This window comes from Coturnix japonica, chromosome 15, assembly GCF_054131305.1.
Source record: "Coturnix japonica strain WE chromosome 15, WE-NBRP24, whole genome shotgun sequence".
NCBI lineage: Eukaryota > Metazoa > Chordata > Aves > Galliformes > Phasianidae > Coturnix > Coturnix japonica.
This window is the reverse complement of record NC_140677.1, coordinates 12,732,658-12,757,588: the sequence shown is the minus strand read 5'-3', so window position 1 is coordinate 12,757,588 and position 24,931 is coordinate 12,732,658. Positions and strand designations below refer to the sequence as shown.

Here is a 24,931-nt window from a genome sequence, read left to right as displayed (position 1 = left end):
TAAATTAACTCCGTTGCAAGCGATGGTATTTGCATGCTCAGGCAGACTGAGCATATCCCTTCTACGTTTTCTACCCTTTAGTTATGAATGTTATTCTGTCACCTCGAGCTACCAGCCCGATACAGGAATTTTTGAAGCGTTTTGAAATGCTTATGGCAGGAACGTGCCCTTAATCTGGAATTAAAGAGTTAATGAGAATGAAACGACCCTTTATAAGAAAGACTGCGGAGAACCAAAGAGAAGAAAAGAATGACTGTAGGACATCCCGTCCTTTCCCAGCTAACTGCAGCGAACATACTCAAGGTTTTTCCTTTTGAAACACTGCAATGTTCAGCAGCCAAGACCTCTAAACCAGGCACTGGCACTACTTTTAAGCACTGGCACTTGGACTTGTATGGGCTTCTTGTTGTTGCTGCTTTTTCTCTATCCTGGTGTGTGGAAGAGAATTCTAGAAAGATGGGAAGGGGGTTTATCTTCCATACTTGGTCCCTCTGCCCCTCAGAACACAGGCAGAGGCATTTCACAGAGCTGAGATTACAGAGACATTCCAGGCATTAAAGCAGTTCTCTAATTAAGCACAAGGGGGCTGAACTGGAAACGTGGTACTTACAGCACCCGTGCCACATAGAAGAAAAGCAGATAAACCTTCATTGGTGGCCAGACTTGGTAGAGAATATGACTGAATAAGCAACTTCATATTGGCCAGATCCTCCCCACATTCTGCACAAACTGGTCCGGCAGTGCAAACTTCAAGTCATCTGTCCAAATGAATGCCTTGATGTGCTGGGCACTGAGAATGAAATCAAACCAGTTAGCAATGGGCAGGGAGCCACAGTCAGGGACTCACACTCCTTCCTGCTCACCTTGAAGAGAACTTCTTCACCAAACTTACACCAGTTTTAGACTGGTTCACGTGTTCCAGTATAAACTAGTGCACATCAAGATAGCTGTACTTTGGGTCAGGTATGTAGAAGTCTTCAAGCAAACTTAGTTCTCTTAATGCAATGCTATAGGTGCAAATGAAGTTTAAACTGTGTTTGAAAGCAACCTGGGACTAGTCAAATTTATCTGCTTAAACTTGATACTCACATTCAGACAAGCATACCTGTATTTAATTTGTCTCAGATATTAATTTAAAATACCTTCATATGCTTCAATAGAAAATCTGTGAACTTAAGTAGAAAACAACTGCTGCATCCTGGGGAACCTGCATGAAATGCTCTGAATTTACACACACCAACATATTCCTTTCCTGCACCTTCTCATCTCACACTGTTCCTTCTTCTAATCTCATGTGCCTTTTCCTGTCCCAATGGCTACTAAAACCACGACTCGATCCCTTTAAGACAGAGAAGTGCACACTGTGCAGTCTGTGCTACCAGACTGCACTCATTTGCCAGCTGCTTTTTTGGAATTGAGCTGTTCCTAGGCTTTATGCCAACAACTCCCTGCCCACAGCAGCTCCAGCTGCTCCGAGTTGCTCAAACAGCCCAACCTAATCCATTGCTGCCATTTTTTCCGAGCTGCCTCCTTCATATTCTTGCATCCCTCCCTCTCCTCCTCCTCCTCACCCCTTCACATACACTTCAGTTAACCCACAAAAAGGTATTTGGGATAGGATCAGTGGATGCTTTTGCTGCTGTTCTTATGCCTCTGTGAAAGCAGCACCTCCTGTGCAACAACGCAGGTGGAAGCTGCAGAGATGTGAGAAGGAACATTCCTTGTTCCTTTGCTGGGCAATGCTCTGTCAGGTCTCTTCAGAAGAGTTTTGATCCCCACAGACATGAAGAAGCAGCACATGTGAGAAGTCACTGCTCCTCAGGAAACAGTCTTGGAGGTTAGAACCAAGAGTTGAACTCACCTCAGAAAAGGAACCAGAAAAGATGGTGACATCGATGATCCACAGCAAGCAAGAGTGTTAATTAGAGCTGGGAGATTCCTTTCCCCCAACCTAAATACAGCAACATCCGTACTCTGGAATTTCACTGGCGACCCACCCTCCCAACTCAACATCAGCAACATCCCCCTGCAGGCACTGCATTTTTTCTACACAGAAAGCAGCCAAAGGAATTCACGCTTTAATTTATCGCTTTTAAGCTGAATATTCTACTTCCATTGTTTTATTTTGCTATGAAAGCGTTTTTAATTGCGTTGCCTCAGTACTTGCACAGGTCTATTCTTGTTCTTCTGTCACTTGCACACACATCTATGTTCCCTCCCTGAAATCAAGCTGCAGACGCAGCTCCCACTATAGCAAAACTACATATTGAGGCCCCCCATCCCAGCAGATACGCTCTGCTGGTGGAACACACACAATTCAGCAAGTTTCTTTGAGGTGCTGTTAGAAGTGACACCACTCTTGAATTACACATCGTGATGAGCAGCTGATGTAATAAACCTGGTTGCTGCCAGCGATATGAAGGGTAAGTTAGAATAGTGGTAAGACTCCCACACAGGGAAGTGAGAGTTAAATAGTATGGAACCATATTTAATATTCCTGTGAGTCACTATCAGTTAATCACTCAGGGATATCCTTCTATAGACACAGCAATCCTTAGCCATGCTCCCAAACACTCCTTACCTGTTTCTTTGTCTGTGGGTTTGTTGGGTAATTCTACTGGGTAAATGTTTTCTTACCATGTTCTGAAGAGCATACGAGCAATCCACGTGTCATCTCAGGACCAGGAGCCACCACGAGCATCAGCCCTGCCCTTCCCACAGCGGTGACAAACATACGTGAGCCCTTTCCTCTGCTGCTGCCAATGTTTGCCCGCTATCAGTGGAACAGATTCAGCCCATCTCCCTCAGAACCAATCATAGAAACACCAGTGAAGCTGCACTGAGGATGCAGCTTCTGATGCAGCACCCTCAGATACGAGCACAAAGAATTAATTCCGCACTCTTGCAGCAAACTTAGCTGTAAGTTCTCCGTTTCTCTCAGGTAAGAGCATTCATTTAGCTTAGGAAAACAGTGCATTCATTGAGCCCCACTGGGAAAACAGCTTAGCAAAGCTGACAGATTCACACGGTACCCTTCTTAAAAACACAAGAAAGCAAAAAGCACAAGCGGAAAACGTGATTCCTTTTCTCTTTTATTGATACTGCCAATGTGACTACCTTTACGCAGGCAGATTGCTTTCCTACATTAACACTTTTTGTATTAATTTGGAAGTAATGTTTTTCCCTCTATGCCTCCTAAGGTTATCCAATTAACACACGATTATACTTTTAAGAATCAGTTCCCACGTTTTTGCCTCTTTTAATTTGCCTCTTTTAACAACCACTTCTTTCAGGTCTGAGTAAAGGTTACTTGGCCAAGAATACATGCATAGGACATTAAATGGAGACCAATCCACCACTAAAAGGTAATGCACATAGAACATAATACAGTACTTCCGACGTCATTTCAAATAAATACCCACATACAAATGTAGTAATTTTAAATGCAACAATATTTCTTATGAATCAATACTGTAACAGAAGATGGAAATACAAACAAGTCCCCACATCTAGGAATAATAACCTCATTCTTTTTTTTTTTCTTTCCAGCAAACAGAAATCTTTCCCCCGCTGTCAATATAGTTTCAATTTGTACTGGGTTTTTTGAGGAGGGTCAGGGTTACCCCCAACAAGTACCAATTTAATCACTGCCATCAGCCTCAACAAACAGCACCCAGGTGCTGGGTACGGCTTGGTGACGCGCTCCCATGTTTCTGTTTCCTGGAATCACAATGATTAGATATAACATGCAAGAGAGGATATTAACGTCCCGCTGTCCACATTTGCAAACAATACTATGGTTAACTGCATCCACCACCATACGAAGCTAACAAAACACCAAGATACCCGATATTCTCTGTACTGTTACACAAATGTGTTTCTGCGTCTCGCTCGTTTGTTTGCTGTGAGCCCGTTTGGTTCCCAAAGTGTATTCGGGTTTGGTTCGGGTTTGGTTTTTTTCCCTTCCCCCCCTTGAATTTGTAAGGATTTGCACAGTGAAATATCATTGACTAACAGAATTCTTTACAATTCCTTGTATATATAACCTCTAGTACAGTCAGACTACCATTAAAAATGTGCGAAAGGGGAGTTTCACTTTGCACTTATTGCTCCACGTCTTCACTAAGTTCCAAAACAACCATTCCGTTTCTTCTTGTACAGACGAAGCTATCCTAAGATTCTCCCTTAAAATGATTAAAGGCACTACTGGCAATAATTAATGACAGAAGGCGCTGATAGATAACACCCCATCATCCACAACTTTAGAATTTTTTCTTTCTCAGTGTACCATAATTTGGCACAATACAAATGAAAAAGTAACAAAACAATTCCAATTTGGAATTTAACTGGTACAGTTGTATAAAATTCTGTTAATCAATAATACTTCAGCTTCCTAAAACCCAGGAATTCTGGAATTCATAGGTAATACTAGTTATCTTCTATTTTTTCAAGTGCCTATTACTGTTTTAACCAGAGCAAAGTCAAGTTTTCTTCTTGTTACATTGAACTATTCCTAAGAATAATAATACAATATGAAAAAAACCCCAGAATTGGAATACCCTGGATTTCTTAATGAATATGGCAGTTAAAAAAACAAAACAAAACAAAAAAACCAGTAATTTCAACATATAAAGCTTAACATTTCATAATAATAAAAAGCTGCTGAAGCACAGCACACACATAGTTTAGCAGAGCTCCTGTTTTGTGTTGAAACTCTTTTCTAAACACATCTAGAGCCAAAAAAAACCACCCATCTCTGCCACGTGCTGATGTAGAAATCAACCATCAGAAGTCGAAGTCGGAGAGGAACTACGAGCACAAACCACCGCCTTTATATAAACTCTTCTACATAAGGAATTAAAGAAGCTAAATATCAAAATATCAAAAGTGCACAGGTTTACCGATCAGATGAACAACGAGCATCTGCAATGAAATAAGAAATTCCCCCGTCCAGACATTTCTAGTAGATCATAAACTAACGTGGTGACCGATACATTTGAAGTAGGTTTCTTCAGCACTTGTAAGTTTTCTTACTGCAGCAGCACTTATAGGTAAAGCTTGTTTGTTTTATAGCTTGAGACATAAAAGGGAAGTTTCAGGTAGTACACAGGGAAAGGTGTTCTCAAAAGTTAGGATGGGGGCAGTGGTTTGCATTCTTTGTGCAATGGGCTACCACCACTTTTAACCGTAATGAAAGAGGCTAAGAAATGCTGTTGCACTGTTGGAAAGGCCTTCTCCATGGACTATTCTACAGCTGAAAAATGGGAAAAACAAACATAAAATAGCATTAGGAAAAAAAATCAGTGTTTATTTCTCCAAGAACTGACAACTTAACACGACGTGCTGCACAAAGCTCCATAGCAGGTTAGTTGTTGGGGGAGTCTGTTAGCTTGCTGGGGTTGAAGCAGCGAATTTAGCTCAAAGATGCTTTCCAAGCTTTACGAGTTCAGCCTGGAAGCAACAGCTTTGCAGAAAGAAAGTTTCTTACAAGTACTGAATAAAGCTTTGCTGTTCAAGCACAAGTTAACAGCAATAAATGTGCAAGAAACACTTTCAGTGAAGCTTTAGGCTTTCAGAAACATGCGGGTCAGTGTGTCATGCAGGCCAATGCAGACAGCATCATTCAGATGAGCCTGCTTGCAGAGGTAGGTGGCGGCTTAAGGAAGTTTTCATGCTTTAGCCCAACCCACTGGAAGTGATGTGAAAAACTTACAGCAAACATACATCTTAAGAAATGGTTAATCAGGAATTACAAGCCTCAATCTTAAATATAAGCATTATCTAAAAATACAAACAGCAGGATCAAGTCACCTTTACCACCACGGCTCTTTTCTTATTTTAAATTATAATAGATGCTAGAAGTTGTTTAACCATGACTTCAACAAGCCCAAATAGCAGTGAGGTTTGTCCTTTCCCTTATAGATCCACAGAAATGAAAGAAGGTAGAAATGATTACTAGGACTATTCTGCTGATAGCAAAGTTGTTCATGCTTGGAACTGCAAAGTGTGAGCTAAGACCAATAGTAATAGTCACCATCCGATCACACTGAGATCTTTCTATAAAGCTGGAGTTGATTTGGATCAAACCTAGTAATTAATTCAATTAGTTTCTCAAATTTACTTTTCTGCCATCAGTATTTTGTGAAAATACTGCAATCAGAGATGCACGATGCAGTGAAAAATGTATTACAGCTCCCTACCATAGCGGAAGCAAACTTCTAACTGTTTCTATTGGAGCAGAGAAGGTTAGCACACCATGCCTGCTTCACCAAGTATTTTTACATTACACTTAATGCAGGAATGAGAAGAGTAAAGGCCTTTTGGAAGATTGTGCAGCAAAGAAGAGAAAAGCAGGATTGAGAATTGTTAAAAGATGCCTTGCTTCTAAAATATCAAACCTGATGCTTAGCACTATTAAAGCTCAGATTCAGGAGAACTCAGTGTTTTCTAAACAAAGTAATAGCAGATGCACAGGGCCTATTTTCTAAGGTCAGAATTGCTATTTGTGTCAACTTGTCAGGCAGTGCTATTTGAGCAACATGTTATTACTAACAAACCTGGGTCTTTCCCCAGCTCTCAATACTGGGAAATGCAATTCTGGCTTTGCCTGTGGCATCCTCATGTTCCTCAGCCTCACAGCAAGTTTTCCACAATTCCATTGGTTTCAAATCTCATTGAATTGGACTTTTTTTTTTTTTTTTTTAATTTATTATTATTTTGTTCTTTCTAATATCCAGGAAGCCAAAATCCCAAGAGGTTTCCCCTCGCCGGGAAGACAAGCTGTGCTCCTTATTACCTTATAGAGTACTGTGATATCTCCTGACTACTTATAGGCAGAGCGGCAATGCAGAGGAAGCAAGCTGCTGATTATCTACAAGAAATGGCAGTGAGATGAGGCGGCACCACAGTGGGAGTATCAGAATGGCTTTATAAAACAGGACTACCGAGCAGACAGCTGTGCGGTCTCGCCTTGCTTGTAAGTACTGCTATAGGCATACAAAACTATTTGAAAGAGTACAAACTGAACAGGGCTTTACATTAAAGTGAAGTTTGAGGCTAGGCACTTGAAAACTGGTTTGAAGGGAAAAAAAAGAAGAGTGCCTTATTGTGCTCCACAGATTTTCCATCTTGATCTTCCATATAGGCACCAATTATGAAGTACACTTTTGTATTTTCAACCATTTTTAAGTTAAGTGGCTAAAAAGGCCTCTTAGAAGTTCAGCAACAGACAAAGGTTTGTTTGTTTTTAAAGATTAACAGGTATACTAAGCTACTCCATCAATATGTATTAGTGGGTGATCTGCTTCAATTCCCTGTGCCTGTAATGTAGAGCCCTGTGGAACATGTCCTTGCATAAGGAATGCAACATCGTTTGTGTATTTAAAAAATGATCAGAGCTCGGAAACATCATCCTGTTCGGATTAATACTGAAAGCTGAGAAGAACAATACTAGACCATAGTCACATTAACTCTACACAGATACGTCGTGTGGCTACAGTAATACCTCAAACAGATTCCTCCCCAAGCGTTACGCTGCAAGGAGCGGCAGGACCCCATGGAGGTCCTTTCAGTACGCGGTGCTTTTGCAGAGCATAACTTCAAGTGGAACTGCCTACTGGGTAGGATCCCAATTCTCAAACTTTTACCTTTTTATACCAGATGGGGATAAATATTGCATATTTTTAATATAAATGTGCAAGTTTCTCCTGGTTAACCCTCTGAATGGAGGGAAGCAGAGCGTAAATAACGTATCCTACCGTGTTGTTCCTAGCTTTTATGGCCTATTATAGCTTTAGGACATTGGTAAATGGTGATATAACTGCAAGTTCTTCATATCTGCCATAACAGGCAAATTATTTAATTTTGGTTCCAGTTTCAAAATGGTCTCTGTTTTCAAGACACAACTCTCATCTAACACTTGCTTTTCACCACTTCTAGCCACAGCAGCAGGGGAGGTTTTCTGTTCGTTTCTGTCTGTGAAAGCATTTATTAAAGTATGCTGCAACCCTGGAGAAAGGATCACATTTGTGCTATACAAACTACGGTTAGTAACACCAGATAGAATATATCAGGTGTACTCTTAACACTTACCATAAACAGCAAAACCCACACACGTTAATTGTGGAAAAAGCTACTTCCTTTCCACCATTAACTCGTTAATACCATCCCCGTACTTATGAATTAGTTACAGTTAAGACCACCATAATACAACTTGTATTACCTGGTTTAACAACTTACTAGTACAAGTCAACTCACCGCGACATTAGATAGTGGGGATTTACGCTGACAATTACAGCATAAAATAAGATGCATAATATGGTTTTTCTACACACCTCTCCTAGTCACAATAGATTTTATATTTTTCGCTACAAAACACCTGGTTATTAAGGACAGGTCCTTCGGGCCTGTCTCCACAAGAGCGAATATGACTTACAGTAGGGTTACTGCTCTTGGCTTTGGAAGCAGATTTTGTGCGCACCCTTTTGGACTGCTCATGGTCCAGCTCCAAGTGCTCCAGGCGCTGTGTCAGTGCCAGTTTCTGCTGGATTGCCATCCGAAGCAACGAGTTTAGAGTCTTCTTCTCATCTTCAGCTGCTGCGAGCTGCCGCTGCATTTCATCCAGCTGTGTGACATATTCGTCACATCTGCAATGAAATATATCAATCTTTAGCAATCTTGTTTCCATCTATAAAACATGAATCCCTCTTGCCTGGCAGATATCAGGGCATCCTCATAGTTTTGTGGTTGCTCGCATACAGCCTTAAATAGGAACTTCAGTCAATACAACTACTTTCAGTGGGGTTCTTATAGTCCCATACTCAGCATTTACATTCATGCCTTTCAGTGCAGCACGACTATGGGTGCCTCTGTATAACTGAAGTATGGAGCCTGATGTATAAGGGTAGGACATCCTGCAGCCCCTCTGCCCAACAGTGCACAGACATAATGCAGTCAATTTACTTTTGTCTCCACTTACACAGAGACCGCATCCATTCTAACTTTCGGGTAGCAAAGGGAGTCAGAGGGGAGCAGGAGGAGTGCTGTAATATGGCCATTAGCGCAGCGGCTATTAATGCTCTTCAAAGAGCCCCTGTGCTTCACAGGCTGTTTAGTCACCCACAGAGTACAGGAACCCATTCCCAGAGGTGACTGAACAACACTGTTATTAAGATACATCTTTAATAATTTTAGTTTAACCTACTCTGTGTCTCCTGATGGAAGAAGAAAAAAAACAACCCTATAATGAGTGTTTTATTACTGCTTTTTCTACAGCAAGTTGCTTTTATACGATAGTTTTCACCACCAAAATTAATTTTGACCCAATTAAACAACACAACTGGGTGTTACAAGAACCCCTCAGGGGAGGCCATACAGATGCCTGTTGGAAGCTACATGGCTCGCATGGTGCACCGTGAGCAATTTGAAAATGTCTGTCTTTATGTGTATATAGATAAACATTTACTGCACACAGAAGAACTACAAACATGGGTAGAAAGAGAACAATCACAGGGAATGGCTGGAATCTATAATGGCCACATCTGTAAAACACAACTGCTTCATAAAAGCAACAAGATCTGCAAAGAAGTTCCTCCCAGCACCAAAATGGAAAAGTCCCTGAGGCTACAGGACATTCACCATCATTAAACAGCATAAAGGAGACTGGAGGGAAAAAAAACACCCACACTGAACAAAACCACATTCACATGCAGATTTGTCAGCTGTGCTTATACAATGAACTTCCCCACTCTGTTCTCCCCGACTTCAAGCAGCAGGATTAGGCCTTATTCTTAACCAATTATTATTATTTTTTTCTTGGGAAGAGAACAAAGGAAAGGAAAAAACACGGATTTTATTTTGGAATACATATGGACATCATACAGTAACCCAGAAACATGTATGTGAAATCTGCATACTGCAAATGTAGCTTAGCCTAATAGAAGGATTTGAGTTTAGGGCTGCTGCGTGCAGGAACCTCCACATAAATCTCTGCATGCTGCTGAACCACAGTGGAAATCCTCAGAGAGTTCATGGTGAGCTCAGCAAAAACAGAACAACAAAACAACCAAGCTTAGGAACCCTAAATGTGCTACAATCCTATTGCTTGCTGCTTTCAGATTTAGAGGGACGTCACAAGGCAAAACAAGTCCATGCACCTCTGTGAGTGCAAGCAGAGAGGAAGACAGGTAGGAATAGCCCTGGGAAGCCTGAGAAGAAATAAGTCTTGCAGCCATACCAGTCCTCCTTGCTCTCTTATGGAAGGTGGCACCTGGTACCAGCTTCATATGAGAACCAGGCTGCAAGAACGCACAGCTCGTAACATCTCTGCTCACCCTGTGCCCTGTTGCTTTAGTTTGTTAGAAATGCATTTTCTTCATCTGCGGGCTGGAACAAGGCACAGACTAAAGACAGAGGGCTGAGGGCTGCTGGGTTTCCCTCCGGTTTTTAAATGCTCTTGTGACATTCGAGGTGAAAAGTGCTAAGCCTAGTCATTTGTGCCAAACCTGATAGCATGGACAAGCACTTGCCATAGTCCAGGAGCCACAAAGTAGTTTGTATGTGAGCTGAGCTATAATTAAAGCCCTGAATTTGACTCCCAAAGGTTACTGTAGCAAGTCAGTACATCAACACATTTTCTGTATGTAGCGCAAAGGTTCAAAATATCCAGTGATTGCCTTGAAAAATGAAGCATTCAATACATCAAATGCCCCCATCACCTTTCTCCATATAACCCTACGAAGGCAGCTTTTCCTTCCTGCTCAACAAAAGGGAGTGTTATCAATAGCATACAAACAGCTGCAATTTTCACTAAACTTGAATTCTTCTGTGTGCGAGAGGACACGGGAGAGGCAGGAACTCTACTATGGCTGCACACCGCTGTGCAGCCTGAATCTGTTTCCCTGATCTTTAACTAAGATGAAATGATACAGCATCAAAAACAAACCTTACCCTGGTACAAGCGTGGCTGCCCTCAGTCAGGGGAGCAATACGTAACATAAAACACTGCAACAGTTGCTTTGAATCAAATAAATGAGGACTGAGACGTGGATGGGAGAGCAGGCGCAGTGTGTGCAGGTGGATCTGCCCTTCTTCCCATCCTACTGCTCACTCACTTCCCATTTCATTTCCTCACACAAGTTGCTTCCCCAGGCATTGCAGCCCAACACAGCCCGCAGAGCTGCTCTGCTCAGTGCAGAGCTACCAGTGGTAGCAGCAGCCCATACAGTGTGCTTTTGTGGTACATCTAGCTGTATTTCTGCTGCTTTGCACATAGAACAATAAAATAACCTTCCTTTCCACAGCCTCATTTGCCACGTGCTCAGCTACTTCCCAGCTGTATTATTCTCAATGCAAAATCATCAGAAGATCAAAACACAAAGCACCTTTGTTTTAAAAACGCTTTTGAAAACAGAATCGAGCTCTCGTGCTTCAAAGAATATGAAATCAGCATAAGGCTGTTGTGCGATCACACATCCATGTTTCTAAGTGGATGCTGAACAGAACCTTTTGACGTTGCCTATTTTCTTGGGGTTGGTAACAAACAACAACAGAACGAAGACTTTAAGGAAACACTCGCTTGATTCTAAAAACAACCAACTACAAAAACAAATACCTACACAGTGGAAATAAGAGTCCTGAACATTAAATATTACCACAGGAAAAGGCTGCACATCACTACCTCTGATCAGTGCCAGTTTTTCCTTATTCCTACTTATTACCTTCTTTAAACCTCGGCACGTGGTCCCATTTATAGCTGAACTCACTACTGACTCAAGATCGTTCTGCAAATAAGTGATGTAACCAAATGCACCTGGATATAATTAAACCTCCCACCCCTCCCCTGCAGTCAGTGTGAGGCCCACAACACCATTTCCAAGCAAGTAAGACTGAGGTGTGACTGAAGGAGGCTTCCAGAGCATCGACTGCTCCCACTTCTACATGGAGAGATTAAGCTGTCAGCCTACGTAAGAAATCAGGGCACAGAAGATTTAAACTCCCTGTTTTTCATCTTCCTTAAAATATGGAAACGTGTTAGTAGAGCAGCAGTTAAAATGACATGTAAATGAATACTGACCGAGTTCAGCTGTAAGGGATATTAGCCACCTGCTTCCAAACTCATTCTTTATGTTAGAAATTAATATTAAAGACTGAATTTTAACACCTTCTTTCCTTCACCTTCCCCCTCCAATAGCAGCCTTCTGCTCTGTGATGGTGGCAGATGCAGATGAGTTCCACGGATACTGCAAGGACCAGGACTGAGGACAAGGTTTACAATGAATGCAATTTAGATTGTTAACTGGAAGGCCAAGGTTTAAATAAAGACTTGTCACCATCTCACCACAAAAGGACAGAACAGCTCAGGGTCAGCCAGCTTAGGGTGATAGGTAAGCAGGTAGAAGCAGGTCTGGTGGAACTTCAGCCAGCTGCTCACTTGCAACTCCATGCTTTAAAAACTCATCTGAGTTGTGTAATGAAAATAATAAATGCTATTGCATTTATAAGTGTCTATGACATCTGCACTATAAACATAGTATAATTTATAAGCAGCTATAGTTTGTTTTCTAAATTGTTTACAATCAGCCATGTGTAATCAATGTCCATTAGTAAAAGCTATTAAAGGAATTAATCAAACTATAAATCTCTTATAATTTCAAACATGTGGGAAGGATTGTGCCCTGCACAGAGAGGGAACAGTCAGCCCCACACAGCTGGGTACTGCAGTCGCTCTGAACTTCCACTGATAAAAACACTCAAGGACAGATCATAAACTTTTATGGCAAATTCCCGCTTCTAGAATTCAAAAGAAAATCTTCTTTTTTGTTGTTTAGACCTATTTTAGAAGACGAAACTAATGATTTTATGCCACTAGAGTAGAAGCAATTCCTAAGCTATCATCCCCAGGCAGGACATTTTTCTCAGGTCCTCACTGAAGGGGGTAGCGAAAGATGAAGACCTAATCCTGAACTCTCCATTCCTCTCAACACTATACAAAAAAACCAAAGTTCAACTTCTCTTTGAGTTTTTTAACAGAGAAATGATTGCATCTTCATTAACTGCAATCTATTCTGCAATATGGTGACTGCAAGAGCTGTTACAGTCTCATTAAGCAGGTAAATTCCATTTCCAGGCAGATTTGAACCCAGCCCCCAGTGCTTTCAGCCCATTGGTACGTACAGCAGGGAGAGGTGTGTTGATTAAGAAAATCTGGACTCAGCTACTGAATGCACTTCCACAGTACATTGTGCATATCTTGATTTATTCCTTCGTGTGACAGCTTAATTTTAGGCTTCCGGTGTTGTCTAGAATGCCCCAACAGTTTCTCAATAGCTCCTTTAATGCTGGAAGCCATTAATCTGTGTTTTGCAAGCCTTCCTTTGTCTCCAGCCTCAGGTCTCACTGCATTTTCATTACTTATTAAAAATAGCTGGCAGTATTGTCACATTAGTAGGATTACTCTAGTTTGGAAAGGAAATTAGGTCAGTTATTCTATTCACGCCCAATCTTCAACTCACATGTATTGTTTCAGTTCTCTTGTATCCTACAAAACGGTTGTTTCCTGTGGAAAATAGAGGTGTATGCAGCTGTCTGCCTCATCCCACGGTCAAACATAAAATGGTATGGTGGGCTAAGGGACCCACCACTTGTTACTCATCTCTGCTGATAGGAACCTCTTGGCCAGAGCAGGAATGAGACTGACGGTACTTAGTAGGTGTTCCATTAGCTGTTTGCAGTAGCAGATAAGTCTTGTTTTTATATGATTAATAGTACTGAGATGAACTCACCCTTACAGAGAACTTCTATTCTGCCTTCCTCATATGCTATGGAATCCTTTCCAGTAAAAGGACAAAATCGACCTCCAGATGACAGCACACCAAAATAAGGCAGGGAAAGAATGATTCCTCTGCTGTTTCTCTGACAAATCTTCCTCTCCAAATCACAATCACACTAAAGCACTGAGGCAGCACAATTAACATGTAGGAAAACACAGGCAGCTGGCTGTCTGCATCTAGGATAAAAAACTGAAAGCCAGTAGTATATTTTTTCCTTTCCTCTTATCTTCAAGCTATTAAAGCTAAAAAGCTTTATACTGCGGTTACAAAGCTACAAAGAGATTGCAATTTCTGCATGTTAGATCACACTCCAAAAAAGGAGAGCAGGACAAAAGCATGCTGTGCAGGGCTTTGCTTTCTCCAACATAATGAGGTGCTACAACTCCATCTTCAGCTTCCTTAGTTTACATTTTGCCTTTTCATGCTTACTCATATACAAAGATATTGCTGAGAAAGACAGAATCACCAGGAAGCCTGTGGTCACTCAGGGCACATTCATGATGCTGCAGAACCGCCTCCACAAAAAGAAAGATACAGAAAAGCCACAGGAATCATTACCAACATCCTTGTGGTTCCTTATTGTGGTACTTTTTAGCTGATGATAGAAAGAAAACCTTTTATGTTTGTAATGTATATGAACACACACACACCTAATAACGTACATCTGTGTTTGCCAGCATCTTTGTTTGTTTGTTTGTTTTCTTGATTGCTCCAGGTCAAGCAGAGCGACATCTTCATTGAATAAGAAGCGCTAATTTGACATTGATAAATGTCAGCCCTCAGCTTTCAGGACTTCAGGAGCCAGGGATAATGGCCAACAGGGACAGTAACTCAAATTACTTCAATAACCTACATCAAATTCCTGTTTTGTAGCAGCACCCTAGCATTTTCCTTGTCAATAAGAACACACTGCAGACAAACACTGTAAGCAATGAATGTAGGTAAGGGCACCCCACCCGGCCACTGACTGCATGGGCAGCCTTGCTGCTTGTGGCAGGATGCTCAGCTGTTCTCCCCACACAAGCAAGGAATGACATACTTTGCAGAGTTCAGATATTCTTTACCTTGTAGCAAACATCGCTCTCAGGGAAGAAAAGGTAGCAGCGTCTTCTTTCAAAGCCTTCAGCTCATTCCGCAGCTTCATCATCGTCTCCGTAACCATAGCTTTCTCATTTTCATACTTGCTTTTTAAGTTGGCAAGGGCTACCTCTGCAGTCTACCATTCACCGAGAAGAACAGAAACGTAGCAGTTAATGGAACACTTCACCAAGCAGTTGGCTAAGAGACTTTTAATTGCTATTCACACCATTAAACATTTACTTAGTACTGGGATGTTAAACTTCTGGCAGATTAAATGAAATTTCATCTTTGAGCACTGGAAACAGATGGGACATAGGAGAGTCCAAACTCCCACCAGCATGCAGCAGCACCTAGGAAGTTATGGAGCATACATTTAGTAATGCCTAGCTCTTACTGCTGAAATAAAAGCAGGCCTTACATACTTCAACACAAAGAACAGAAGTGTCCAGCATGTCTATATTTACACATGTTCACCCATAACTTGCACTTAAAGCAAGTTATCAGGAAGAAAAGCTTCGCTGAGTTTAAGAAACAGCACTATGTCCCCTAAAATCAATTCTCCTGTATTCATGACCTGAGACTATAACCATCACATCTGTAAGACCCACTGACCTGTTTGTTGGCCTTGAGCACAGTTCTCAGAGTCGCTATCTGCTCTCTCTTGGTGCTCAATAAGGACTTCAACTTCAGGATCTCTTCCATGAGTGCTTCCTTGTCTTTGTCCACCACTGGCCCAAGTTCTTGAGTGGCAACACGCTGCCTGGACAACTCTGTTGTTCTGTCCACAGCAGCTTGCAGGTGCTTGATCTGATCACGGATTATAGCTATCAAGTTGTAAATGTTCATCGGTTCCTTCCGAGGATCTGACACAGGAGATGGCAGAGATGACACTGGAGATGGGCTGCTGTCACCGCTTCCATTCTCTGCCTTTCCTAGATCAATGGTTAACAGCCCTTTAGAGAGAAGAATAGGAGACCTCCTTCCCTTGGCCTCTGGACTACTGCGTCCTCCTTTGCCTTCCTTGTAGTAATCCAGCATCACTCTGTTTGGAGTTTCATTGTTGCACATACAGACGTGGTGGTACAAATTGGCCAGCTCCTCACTGAAGGTGACTAGTTCATCTTGGGCCACACTGAGACTGCCCTGTGTTTCTCCAGCAACATCACTGACTTTCTTCAGCTCCTTTTCCAGTCTGGCCACTTGCTCTCTATCATTCCTACTGGATTTTTCTAACGAGGCAATCTTCTCTGTGAGAGCTTGGCTCTCCGTCTCAAATCTGCTCTTGTCTTCCTCATACTTTGACTCACATTCTTTGTATTTGGCCTTAAGATTTTTAAGTTCTTCTTTTAGGTCAGTAATCTCTGCCACAGCCACTTTGTATTTGCACTCCAGGATCTCCGGTCCATTGATGTCAACTTCATAATAATCTCCATCTTCATGGCTGTCTCGGTCCTTCTCATTGTCCAGGGCAGACTGACGCTCCTTGTTGACTTGGAGCTTCTTCATTGCGTTCAGATTCTCAGTTAGCCTGCCAACTTTCTCATGTTGCTCTGATAGGGCCCCCCGTGTGTTTTCCAGCTGTTTCTGAGATTCCTGTAGCGTCGTTAACAAATTCACCTTTTCCCTTTCCATCTGAAAGGCAGAACAGAGATAACCACGTAAAGGAAACTATTTCATTTAAGTGGCTTCATTGTAAGAGACAGCATCTTAGGCCAAGGTCCACATGGTTACAGAAACCTGCACATTATTGAAAAGGCTATTTCATGTACTCGAAGATAAAACCCAGCAACAACAACAAGGAACTATTCCAAGCTGTGTTTCTCCCCAGATATCTTATCTGCATTCTAAAATGGCCAAATTTAGCTGCTTTGAATAATAATAATAAAATTCCAATCCAAATGAACCCTAGCTTTTATTGCTAAGTACACAGTTGTTTAGAGAACATGTTTACCTGCACAAGCTGTTGTTTCAGCTTCTGGATTTCAGAGATGTTTAATTCACTGAGAAGATCTGAAACCAGACTTGGGGCTGGGGGGAAGCCTTCATTTTTCTTGGGGGTGGATGTGCTGTTCTTGCCACTGCTGTGTTTGCTGAGGCAATTTTGTTCAAATCCATTCATGATTTCATCATTATTGGGCTCCGTGGCTTCATCGCTGAACTTCAGACCATCCAAAGAGATGTTCAGGTGACTGTTGTACATGGAGTCGTTAATGTTCATATAGTGAGACAGCTCCTTACGAAGGTTGTTCTTCTGTTCTCTCTCAGTCTTCAGTGTCTCCAAGGCCTCTTCGAGCTGACGTTCAGAGATCTCCTTCAGCCGGATGGCATCTTCCAGCTGGCTGTTGAGAAATTCTGTTTCCTCCTCCAGTCTTTTGATTTCATGTTTCAGACCTTCAAACTCCACCTGACAAAACAAAAACAGGGGGAAAAAAACCCTGCTAATGTAACTCCTTCCTTACCTCAAACAAAGAAAATATCCTAAATTATACGACTACTTTTTGCTAGTTATAAAAGGAACTTCAGATGCCAATGTGCACCAACACACCATTTAAAAAACAGGATCCAATCTTACTAATTCAGCCTGGCAACTTAAGCCTGGGAAAACTTGATGGATCCTTCTAGTTATGCCAGTGGAATTATTAAAGCTTAATAAAACCCATCAAGTAGGATAATGACAAGGTATAAAATGAAATAATGCACTGCCATGTAGAAAATTACCTCTAAGTTCTAAATATGCCCACTGAGCTCAAAGATTGCAGAATACTTTCAAAGGTTCCAGAATACCAGAAAGCAGTCAGTAATTACTAGCAACTGCCAAGATAGCATCTGAGGTTAAGTTTGGCTCAACCCAGAAACATGGCATTCTTGAATATCATCGTTTTAGAATGTGAACACAGAGCTGGGAACTTTTACCTGCTTCTCCTAAATGAATGATGAATGAGACAAAATGATGAATGAGACAAAAATAGTAAAAATTAAAAGCAACCAGCTGCACAGACCAGAATTTACCAGGTCACCATCTCTTCTAGCCTGCATGGAGAGCATAATTGCTCCTTCATCCCTACCACATGATGTCAAGGCACCCAGTCAGCTTAATTAGACCAAGTATATGCAGGTGAGAACAGGAACAACCTGGAACCTTCTTTTGGGCAGTGAGGTCAAAGAGGTAAACACTGACAAAGGTTCACATGGAAGTAAGTGAAGTACACTCAGCCTCACTTGGTAGAGCAGCCTTCAGTCAGAACACAGGAGGAGAATTAATAAAGAAACAAAAGCAAACCTAACAACTTGTATTAAGTGCTCACTGCAACAGACTGTATTAAAACTACAGCTGACCTCAAAATCTTTTCATTTCAGGAATATTAAACCGTATTCTTGACTAACATTGAATTTTGCTTAAGCAATTGGATGAACAGGGACCTGAAGCATAAAAATAGGAAGTGAATCGGGCCAAAGACCGTGTTTAATTTAATTATCTCCAGAAATGATAACTCAGGGAAATTCCTGAGTTGTTCCAAAAATGCAGGTTTTGTTTCCAAGATCAGGAAGATAGCCCAGCTGAGACTTCTAAGATAAGGTCTGATGGTGCAGAGTAACCATATCTGCAGTTCACATTTAATGAAAGCAGCCAGAAGAGAAGAAGAACAGAACCAGTCAGGTAATGCAAGCACTAAGCAGCAATATAAATCTACGTTCAGAAATACATCCAGTTGTGGACATGGTAGGGGAGAATGGATAGAAAGTATTGAAAGAAAAGTGCAGGGAAAAGACTGAACCAAGTAACAAAGCACAGATGGATAAATTCTGCTTCCAAAAAAAGGAAAGAAGACCATGGAAGGACTTGGACCTCAAAATAAAGCATCACGGCCTCACAACTGTGCAGAAACACAATCAGAAAAGGCTTCAACACTTTTGGAACTTTTTGTACTGAAGTTTTTGAGTTTATAGTCTCAAAAATAATATACATATAGAAAAGAAGAGCCTGTTCAAACAGGGAGATGGAACCGTTCTACAACACAGGAATTAACTAGTGCTACGAGAGCAATGCTCACTATTTTGAAGCACTTGCCTGATTTTGCTTCAGGACAGACACTTGTTTCTGGAGACAGATGTTTTCTTCTTCAAGCTCAGTGTAGTCTTGCAGCAAACGGGCTTCTCGGAATTTATATTCCTTAATATCATCTCGCAGGCGGGCCCTCTGGATCTCCACATTTTGATTGGCCTGGAAAAGCAAACCCCAAAGTGAGGGTGAGTTGGTCTGCCACAATAACATTTCCAGTGTTCATTTTTCCTTACGTGCACCCATCAGATTCTATTCCCCCAGTCAATGAAATGATGGAAAACCCAGTCGCAGTAGCTAGATTCTGTTTTCTTACCTCTCTTACAAATTCTCACTCTTCCTTTGACTCAAAAGTTATCAAGCAAGCAGGTTAAATCAGCATTCATACCTATGTTGTCTCACTGACCATAAGCAACAGATGAAATCTTGTCAGACTGGAAGCCAATGCCTGATTCCATCAATATTTAAACAAGAAGGGGTTTTCACAAGAGGAGATTCAGATAACTCCAGACAACTTAATTATTTAGGTTACAGTCCACATAAATTCAGATTCCTTTAGTGTTCTCTGTATTGTTAGAAACAAGGAAGTCAGCAATAGTACCCGCACAAATGGATAAATTAAGGTCCAGGTTCCCTTGTGAGTGTGCTGCAGGAACACACAAATAATAAAGCACAGGTATCAACTGGCACTGATAGATAACTTTAAGATAAAGGGAATATTTGTGGTTGGAGCATATGTCAGGACTTGAATCTGGCACATTCTGAACACAGCCTCAGAACTACCTGCAAAGACAAATTAATTTATAGTTACCTCTCATGTTAGACAGACATTAGGCAATATAAACTTGCCTGCTTATTTTTAACCAACGAAGAAAAGAGCACTGATCCTCAGCACACTGAGAAGCAAAAATAAACATTAATCACTGAAAGGAGACACTACAGAACAATAATGCAAGTGAAAGTCTGCCAAACGCGCGTCACGTTTCTCTACTGATTCTCAACCACAGCACTGCATAATCCAGGCAGTTCCTCCAATACAGATGTTTTTTGCTTTGAGGTTAGAAAATGTTACTGCAAAACCAAGCCTTGGCTGAGACTCACTTTGTGACTCCACCTGGAAGCGCCCTGGCAGATTCGCTCAGCTTCTAGCCAAAAAAGAAAAGCTGGAACCTAATGAAACCTGAACTGCACAGTGTAGGTTGAGAACCAATGCTGCAGAGTTATTTACCGCCTTAGACGTTCCTGAAGTTTCCAAGTTCCTGTGAGCTGGTATTGGCTCTATCTCCGCACAAACTCAGAGCTACAGCAAACCACACTGTGGCAGCTGAAGGCTACAGACTGACATGAATTCATGCCCTGAATTCCTCTTCAAGAGCCGAGACCTCTCACCTTTGGCAGAAAGAGCCTCCAGCCCGATAATCCCAACTGTTTAACTGTTAGCATTGCAAAAGGCCCTCGCATCAGTCCAAGTTTCACACAAATTAGGAGCTCTTCTCTGTAATTCTCCCTGTTCCTGAGCAAGGCAAATTCAGTGGCAGACCTCCCACAGAGCTTCTCTCCCCAGCCACCATTCAGGTTGCTTTGCTTCTGTTTGTCCATGGATGACCTAATCTTTGCGGAGGTCAGTGCCTGGAAAAATTATTGGAGCCATTCTTGTTTGGATAAAGAAGGGTTTCTGTCCAGTCCTGTCTGTTTAATTCAGAGCAGCACTAAGAGCTCATTATTTCATGTGAAAGTATTGTCGTGCTCTGTCTAGCACATGAAAAAAAAAATCACTGTTTCAATGCATACAGGAAGGGCAGATTTAAAAATAGCCCCCTTGTTTCCTGAGCAGAGAAGGAAGATATAACCATGATTTATTGTGTGTTTAGCTCACTGTACCTTCACTCTGCTCTTAGCATCTTCTTGTCAGATAAATGCGCATGCTTTGCAAGCTGCAAGGTTAAATCAGTGCAATGCTATTTCATGTTATAGTGAAGACTTCTTTTTAAGCAGATTTTTATATTATCCATACGCCAAACAGTATTCATGTATTTAAAGACAGGCACGTGTACACTGCACATGTTCTCACAAGTGCTGTTTTACATTCTTCAAGTACATAGAAAAGGTGAGATGACCTAGAGATGAATTTTAACCAGAACCTTACTGCAATTACATCACTTTTTGTTGCTGCAGTGCCTTGGTGGATCCCTCCTTCCTCCTGTGCCCCAAACAACATAGGTTAGGAGAGAAGAAGCAGCTGGAAGACAAGGGCATGCCTGGCAAGGCTCTTGGATATACAAAAAAAATCACATCTCCACCCTGAGCAATTAATAGAGCATTTATAAAGCACCACTATCACCCAGGTGCCTCTCAGGAATATCACTTCACTTTGGGAATAGGAATTAAAAAAAACCTGAAGACTGAAGCACCCAAGAAGCTCAAAGCCCATCAGGACACCACTTGTCCCCAATGATCTCGCAGGAATTTGAACTATGAACAGAGGCTGCTGAGGCAGCTCTGCCTGGCCACATATCTCAGAAGCATGACACAAACCTCCTAAATACAGACTGGGAACACGTGTGTTGGCTTTCTGGATTGTTCTGCAGCTCATGGTAAGAGAGCTTACCACAGATGGATCTTCCCTCTTTTGAGGTTTGCCCACACTTGGGCTGGTTGTGCCAGCCTTATGCATTAGGAGCTAGTTTGGTGAGTGAATCTGACCTGATTCCAAGTAGAATTTGCTGGGTTTTGTTTCATTTGGGCTAGGAGAGAGGCTCTTGGAGAGCTCTGATTCACATGAGACACACTGAGTCTTTTTAAGCACAAACAGGCTGAACTTTACAAAAAATATCCTGCAGGGAACGAAAATAATGAGTGTTAAGAAAGAACAGATGGAATAGGCGCAACTTGCAATACACTTACCCTCCCATGGAAAGCAGGGAACTAAAGGACAGTAGCTGTCTTAGCACACCACTCTCTGAAGTGTTATGGAAGACACACAGCTACGTTGAAACTCCAGTAGCAAAAATGCACAAGTACCAAACCTGTCCTCTCATAACATCCCCATGATGAAGCATCTTAGTATGGGCAGGTCTGAGACTTTCCTTAGCCGTGATTAGCAGGGTGGTGCCCCAGCACTAATGCACTTAGCTCATGATTTATTCCATTTTTTGCAAACCATTAAACAAAGTTTTATAAAGTTGTGACACTAAGGATGGGTTTATTGCAACACCAAGGAAATACACTGCCAGGGAACTTCTTTTCTGCACAGTGTTAGAGAAATCTGAGATTAGTCTGTTACCACAGTGTATCCTGGGGCTGTTTGACTCTTGTAGAGCTACGCAGTCAGCACCCAGCCTTGCTGCAGCATGCATGTCCTGCAGCTTAGCACACGGTTTGCTACCAACCTGTTCAAAGTACTGCACATACTCCAAGCCCTGACCATCTGGGTAACAGGAGGGTTAATGACTGCAGCTGGTGGCCCAGGGCACCTCAGCTCTGGGCCCCAACTCAGCATGGAAACCTGGCTGGAAAACACTGGCCCAAAGTTAATGATAGCATTATGAATGGTGCTGTGTAACATTATTATTACAGTCTCCCCCTTCCCGCACTGGACTGCTTGCTAAGAGCAGTTAAACTCCAGCTGCTTTTCAAATCTGAAATCTAAATGCTTGGCAGATTTCCATGTCCTTCACTGCCACAAAGAATGTGCTTAACCCTTTGGAGGCCAGCTAGCAGTCTGAGGAGCTGTCATCTCCACCCTGCAGAAGGGCCAGGGAGGCTTAGCCTAGCTCTGAGGCAGAGCTGGAAAGCAAGGATATCCAGAGTAGGCCCGCAGCTCAACAGAGGAGCTATGGTGGTATGAGGAGCTGGTGTGGAAGCCACTGTGCACTGACACAGGGCCCCTCTCTTATTCCTCAGCCAGTTCAAACGTGGCTTGGCATTTTCATAATCCACTTCTAGCACAGTGATAACTCCTAAAGCTCGTCTCATCAATCAAGTTATTTCTGCTTTCAGATTTCTGCCTTCTGTTAATCACGATAACCAGCGGCCAAAACACTCCCTCTTCAATGGCACTGGAGGGCTGCTCCATGCTATGCTCTGAGCCACTCACATCTACAGCACACCAGTGCTAAGCTGGCCTCGTCAGAAACATCCACAGACCACATACTTTCAATAACCCAAAGCACAAGCTTCTCCTTCTAATTAAAGCCTTCCCTTCTCTGTTACAAGATCTGTAGGACGCTTGTTTATGCTCTTACTCATGACTCTTACTCTAGTATTAAAGGCCTGCTTTAGAGTTTCCATTAACTGTTCCCTATAGTGACACTCTATTGGGCAGATTCATACCAGCACACTGCAGCATCATGCCAGAAAGTCCATGCACCTTCAGCACTAGATGCCACAGATCTGTCAGACTTGAAACAACTCACAATTAAAATAACATTAACAAAATGTTGAAGTTAATTCAGATATCAAAAGACTGGAGGATCCCTACAGTGTTAATTTGGCTAATTTAATTTATATGTAAACTATGAGATAAAAGCTTTGGCTATATTTCTACTCCCGATATTAGTGACCTACTTCCACAGTGCCACACCTCCTGGATGTGTAAAGTGCTCGCTTCATGCTACCTAATCCTACTGAGATACAATCACCTCAAAACCACTAGCTCAGAGCTCCATCACTGCTTCAAACAGTTTTAATGAAGTAAATCCCAAAGGAGTTATTAATCTAAATTAAGGGTACCACTTTATAAGCAGCAGAGGTAACATGAAAGATTTTGCTCACATGTGGATTACAGAAGCAGTACTCCTTTATACAAAACACAACAAAATAAAGGAAAATGTGGTAATATTATAGAATACCTATAGAGGGCTTAAGGACGTTGGGTAAAGTATATGGGTTAGCACTTGCTCTTGGAAGCAGCAGCATTGCTCTTGCTCTCTGGGGCAGTCAGAAGCACTCAAGCATTCAGCAGCATTAGGGAGCTGTGCCACTGATGGATACATTAAGCCTTACACTGCAATTCTGGATAAGAGCATTTTCTTAACCCTTCTTTTTCCCATGCAGCATGTGCTAACAGCACAGTCCCACCCGGCTTCAGTCATGGTCAACATCTATCTGTCCACAGGATCATTCAGCATTCCCAGATCAAAGTGCTCAGCACAAGGACTACACAAATGTCTCTAGTGCATTTTTTTTATTTCATTTTTTACTTTTTTAAACCACAGCAGAACGTCTGGCACGCGAAGGACCAAATGAATGCAGATGACAAGCAAGGATGACGTATGTTGAGGGACATCAGCATACACATAACCTTTGCTGCTGCTGCATCGCAGCCTGTGATTTTGATTTCCAAGTGATGAACTGTGAGTTAACAGCAGCAGGACATGGGCAGCTCAGATATTCTTTCAGCAGTCTTGTTTACCAGTTAGCAGGGCAGACTTTAATAACATTCAGATGACTTAATACAATTACTTCGCATGTCTAAATTATGAAGTCTCCTTCCCTTTGCCCAGTTGAACATCAGACGGTGTGTCATGGCTAGCTTGTATCTTACAGAAATAAACAGATGTGGGACACAGCAATTGGATCCTCAGCAAACAGTGACTAAATGCTGTTTCCAGAGATTGCTTTTGCCCCTCTCAGATGTTATCTTTCAGCTACAGGAGGAGTCAAAAAGCCCAAAGCACCACCAGGTTGGCTGTTCTGAATGTATTTAAGCCACAGCAGCTTCTCCCTTGCAGGGCACGCTTTGGGTGGACCAGTAGAATACAATATGCTGAAGTGTTATCCCTGTAATTGACAAGATACTGTTTGGCCTATAACCAACTCACAAACTGTGCTCTGTGCCTGTTATACGGTCATGGACCTATAATCAACCGTTGACCACATAAGAATAATACACTACCTTCTTTCTATTAAAAGGATTATTTTCCTAATAATTATTTTGATAAATCACACTCAAGCTACATTG

The 24,931-nt window shown here is 41.9% G+C and overlaps 1 protein-coding gene across 2 annotated transcripts in view; it reads right to left on the bottom strand.

Moving 5' to 3' along the window:
* Positions 1–3,079: 3,079 nt before the first annotated feature.
* Positions 3,080–24,931, bottom strand: part of BICD2 (BICD cargo adaptor 2) — a 60,646-nt gene continuing 38,794 nt past the window's right edge. Inside the window, exons 3-8 of one of the 2 annotated variants that reach the window (XM_015875270.3) lie at positions 18,979–19,131; positions 16,861–17,313; positions 15,522–16,541; positions 14,894–15,045; positions 8,435–8,645; positions 3,080–5,254 (exon numbers count right to left, since the gene is read on the bottom strand). In XM_015875270.3, the coding sequence (XP_015730756.1) occupies positions 5,249–5,254; positions 8,435–8,645; positions 14,894–15,045; positions 15,522–16,541; positions 16,861–17,313; positions 18,979–19,131 (1,995 nt within the window). In that variant the 3' untranslated portion in view covers positions 3,080–5,248. Of the gene's footprint in view, positions 5,255–6,685; positions 8,646–14,893; positions 15,046–15,521; positions 16,542–16,860; positions 17,314–18,978; positions 19,132–24,931 lie in introns of those variants that run through there. The other variant, XM_015875268.2, reaches the window with a different exon arrangement.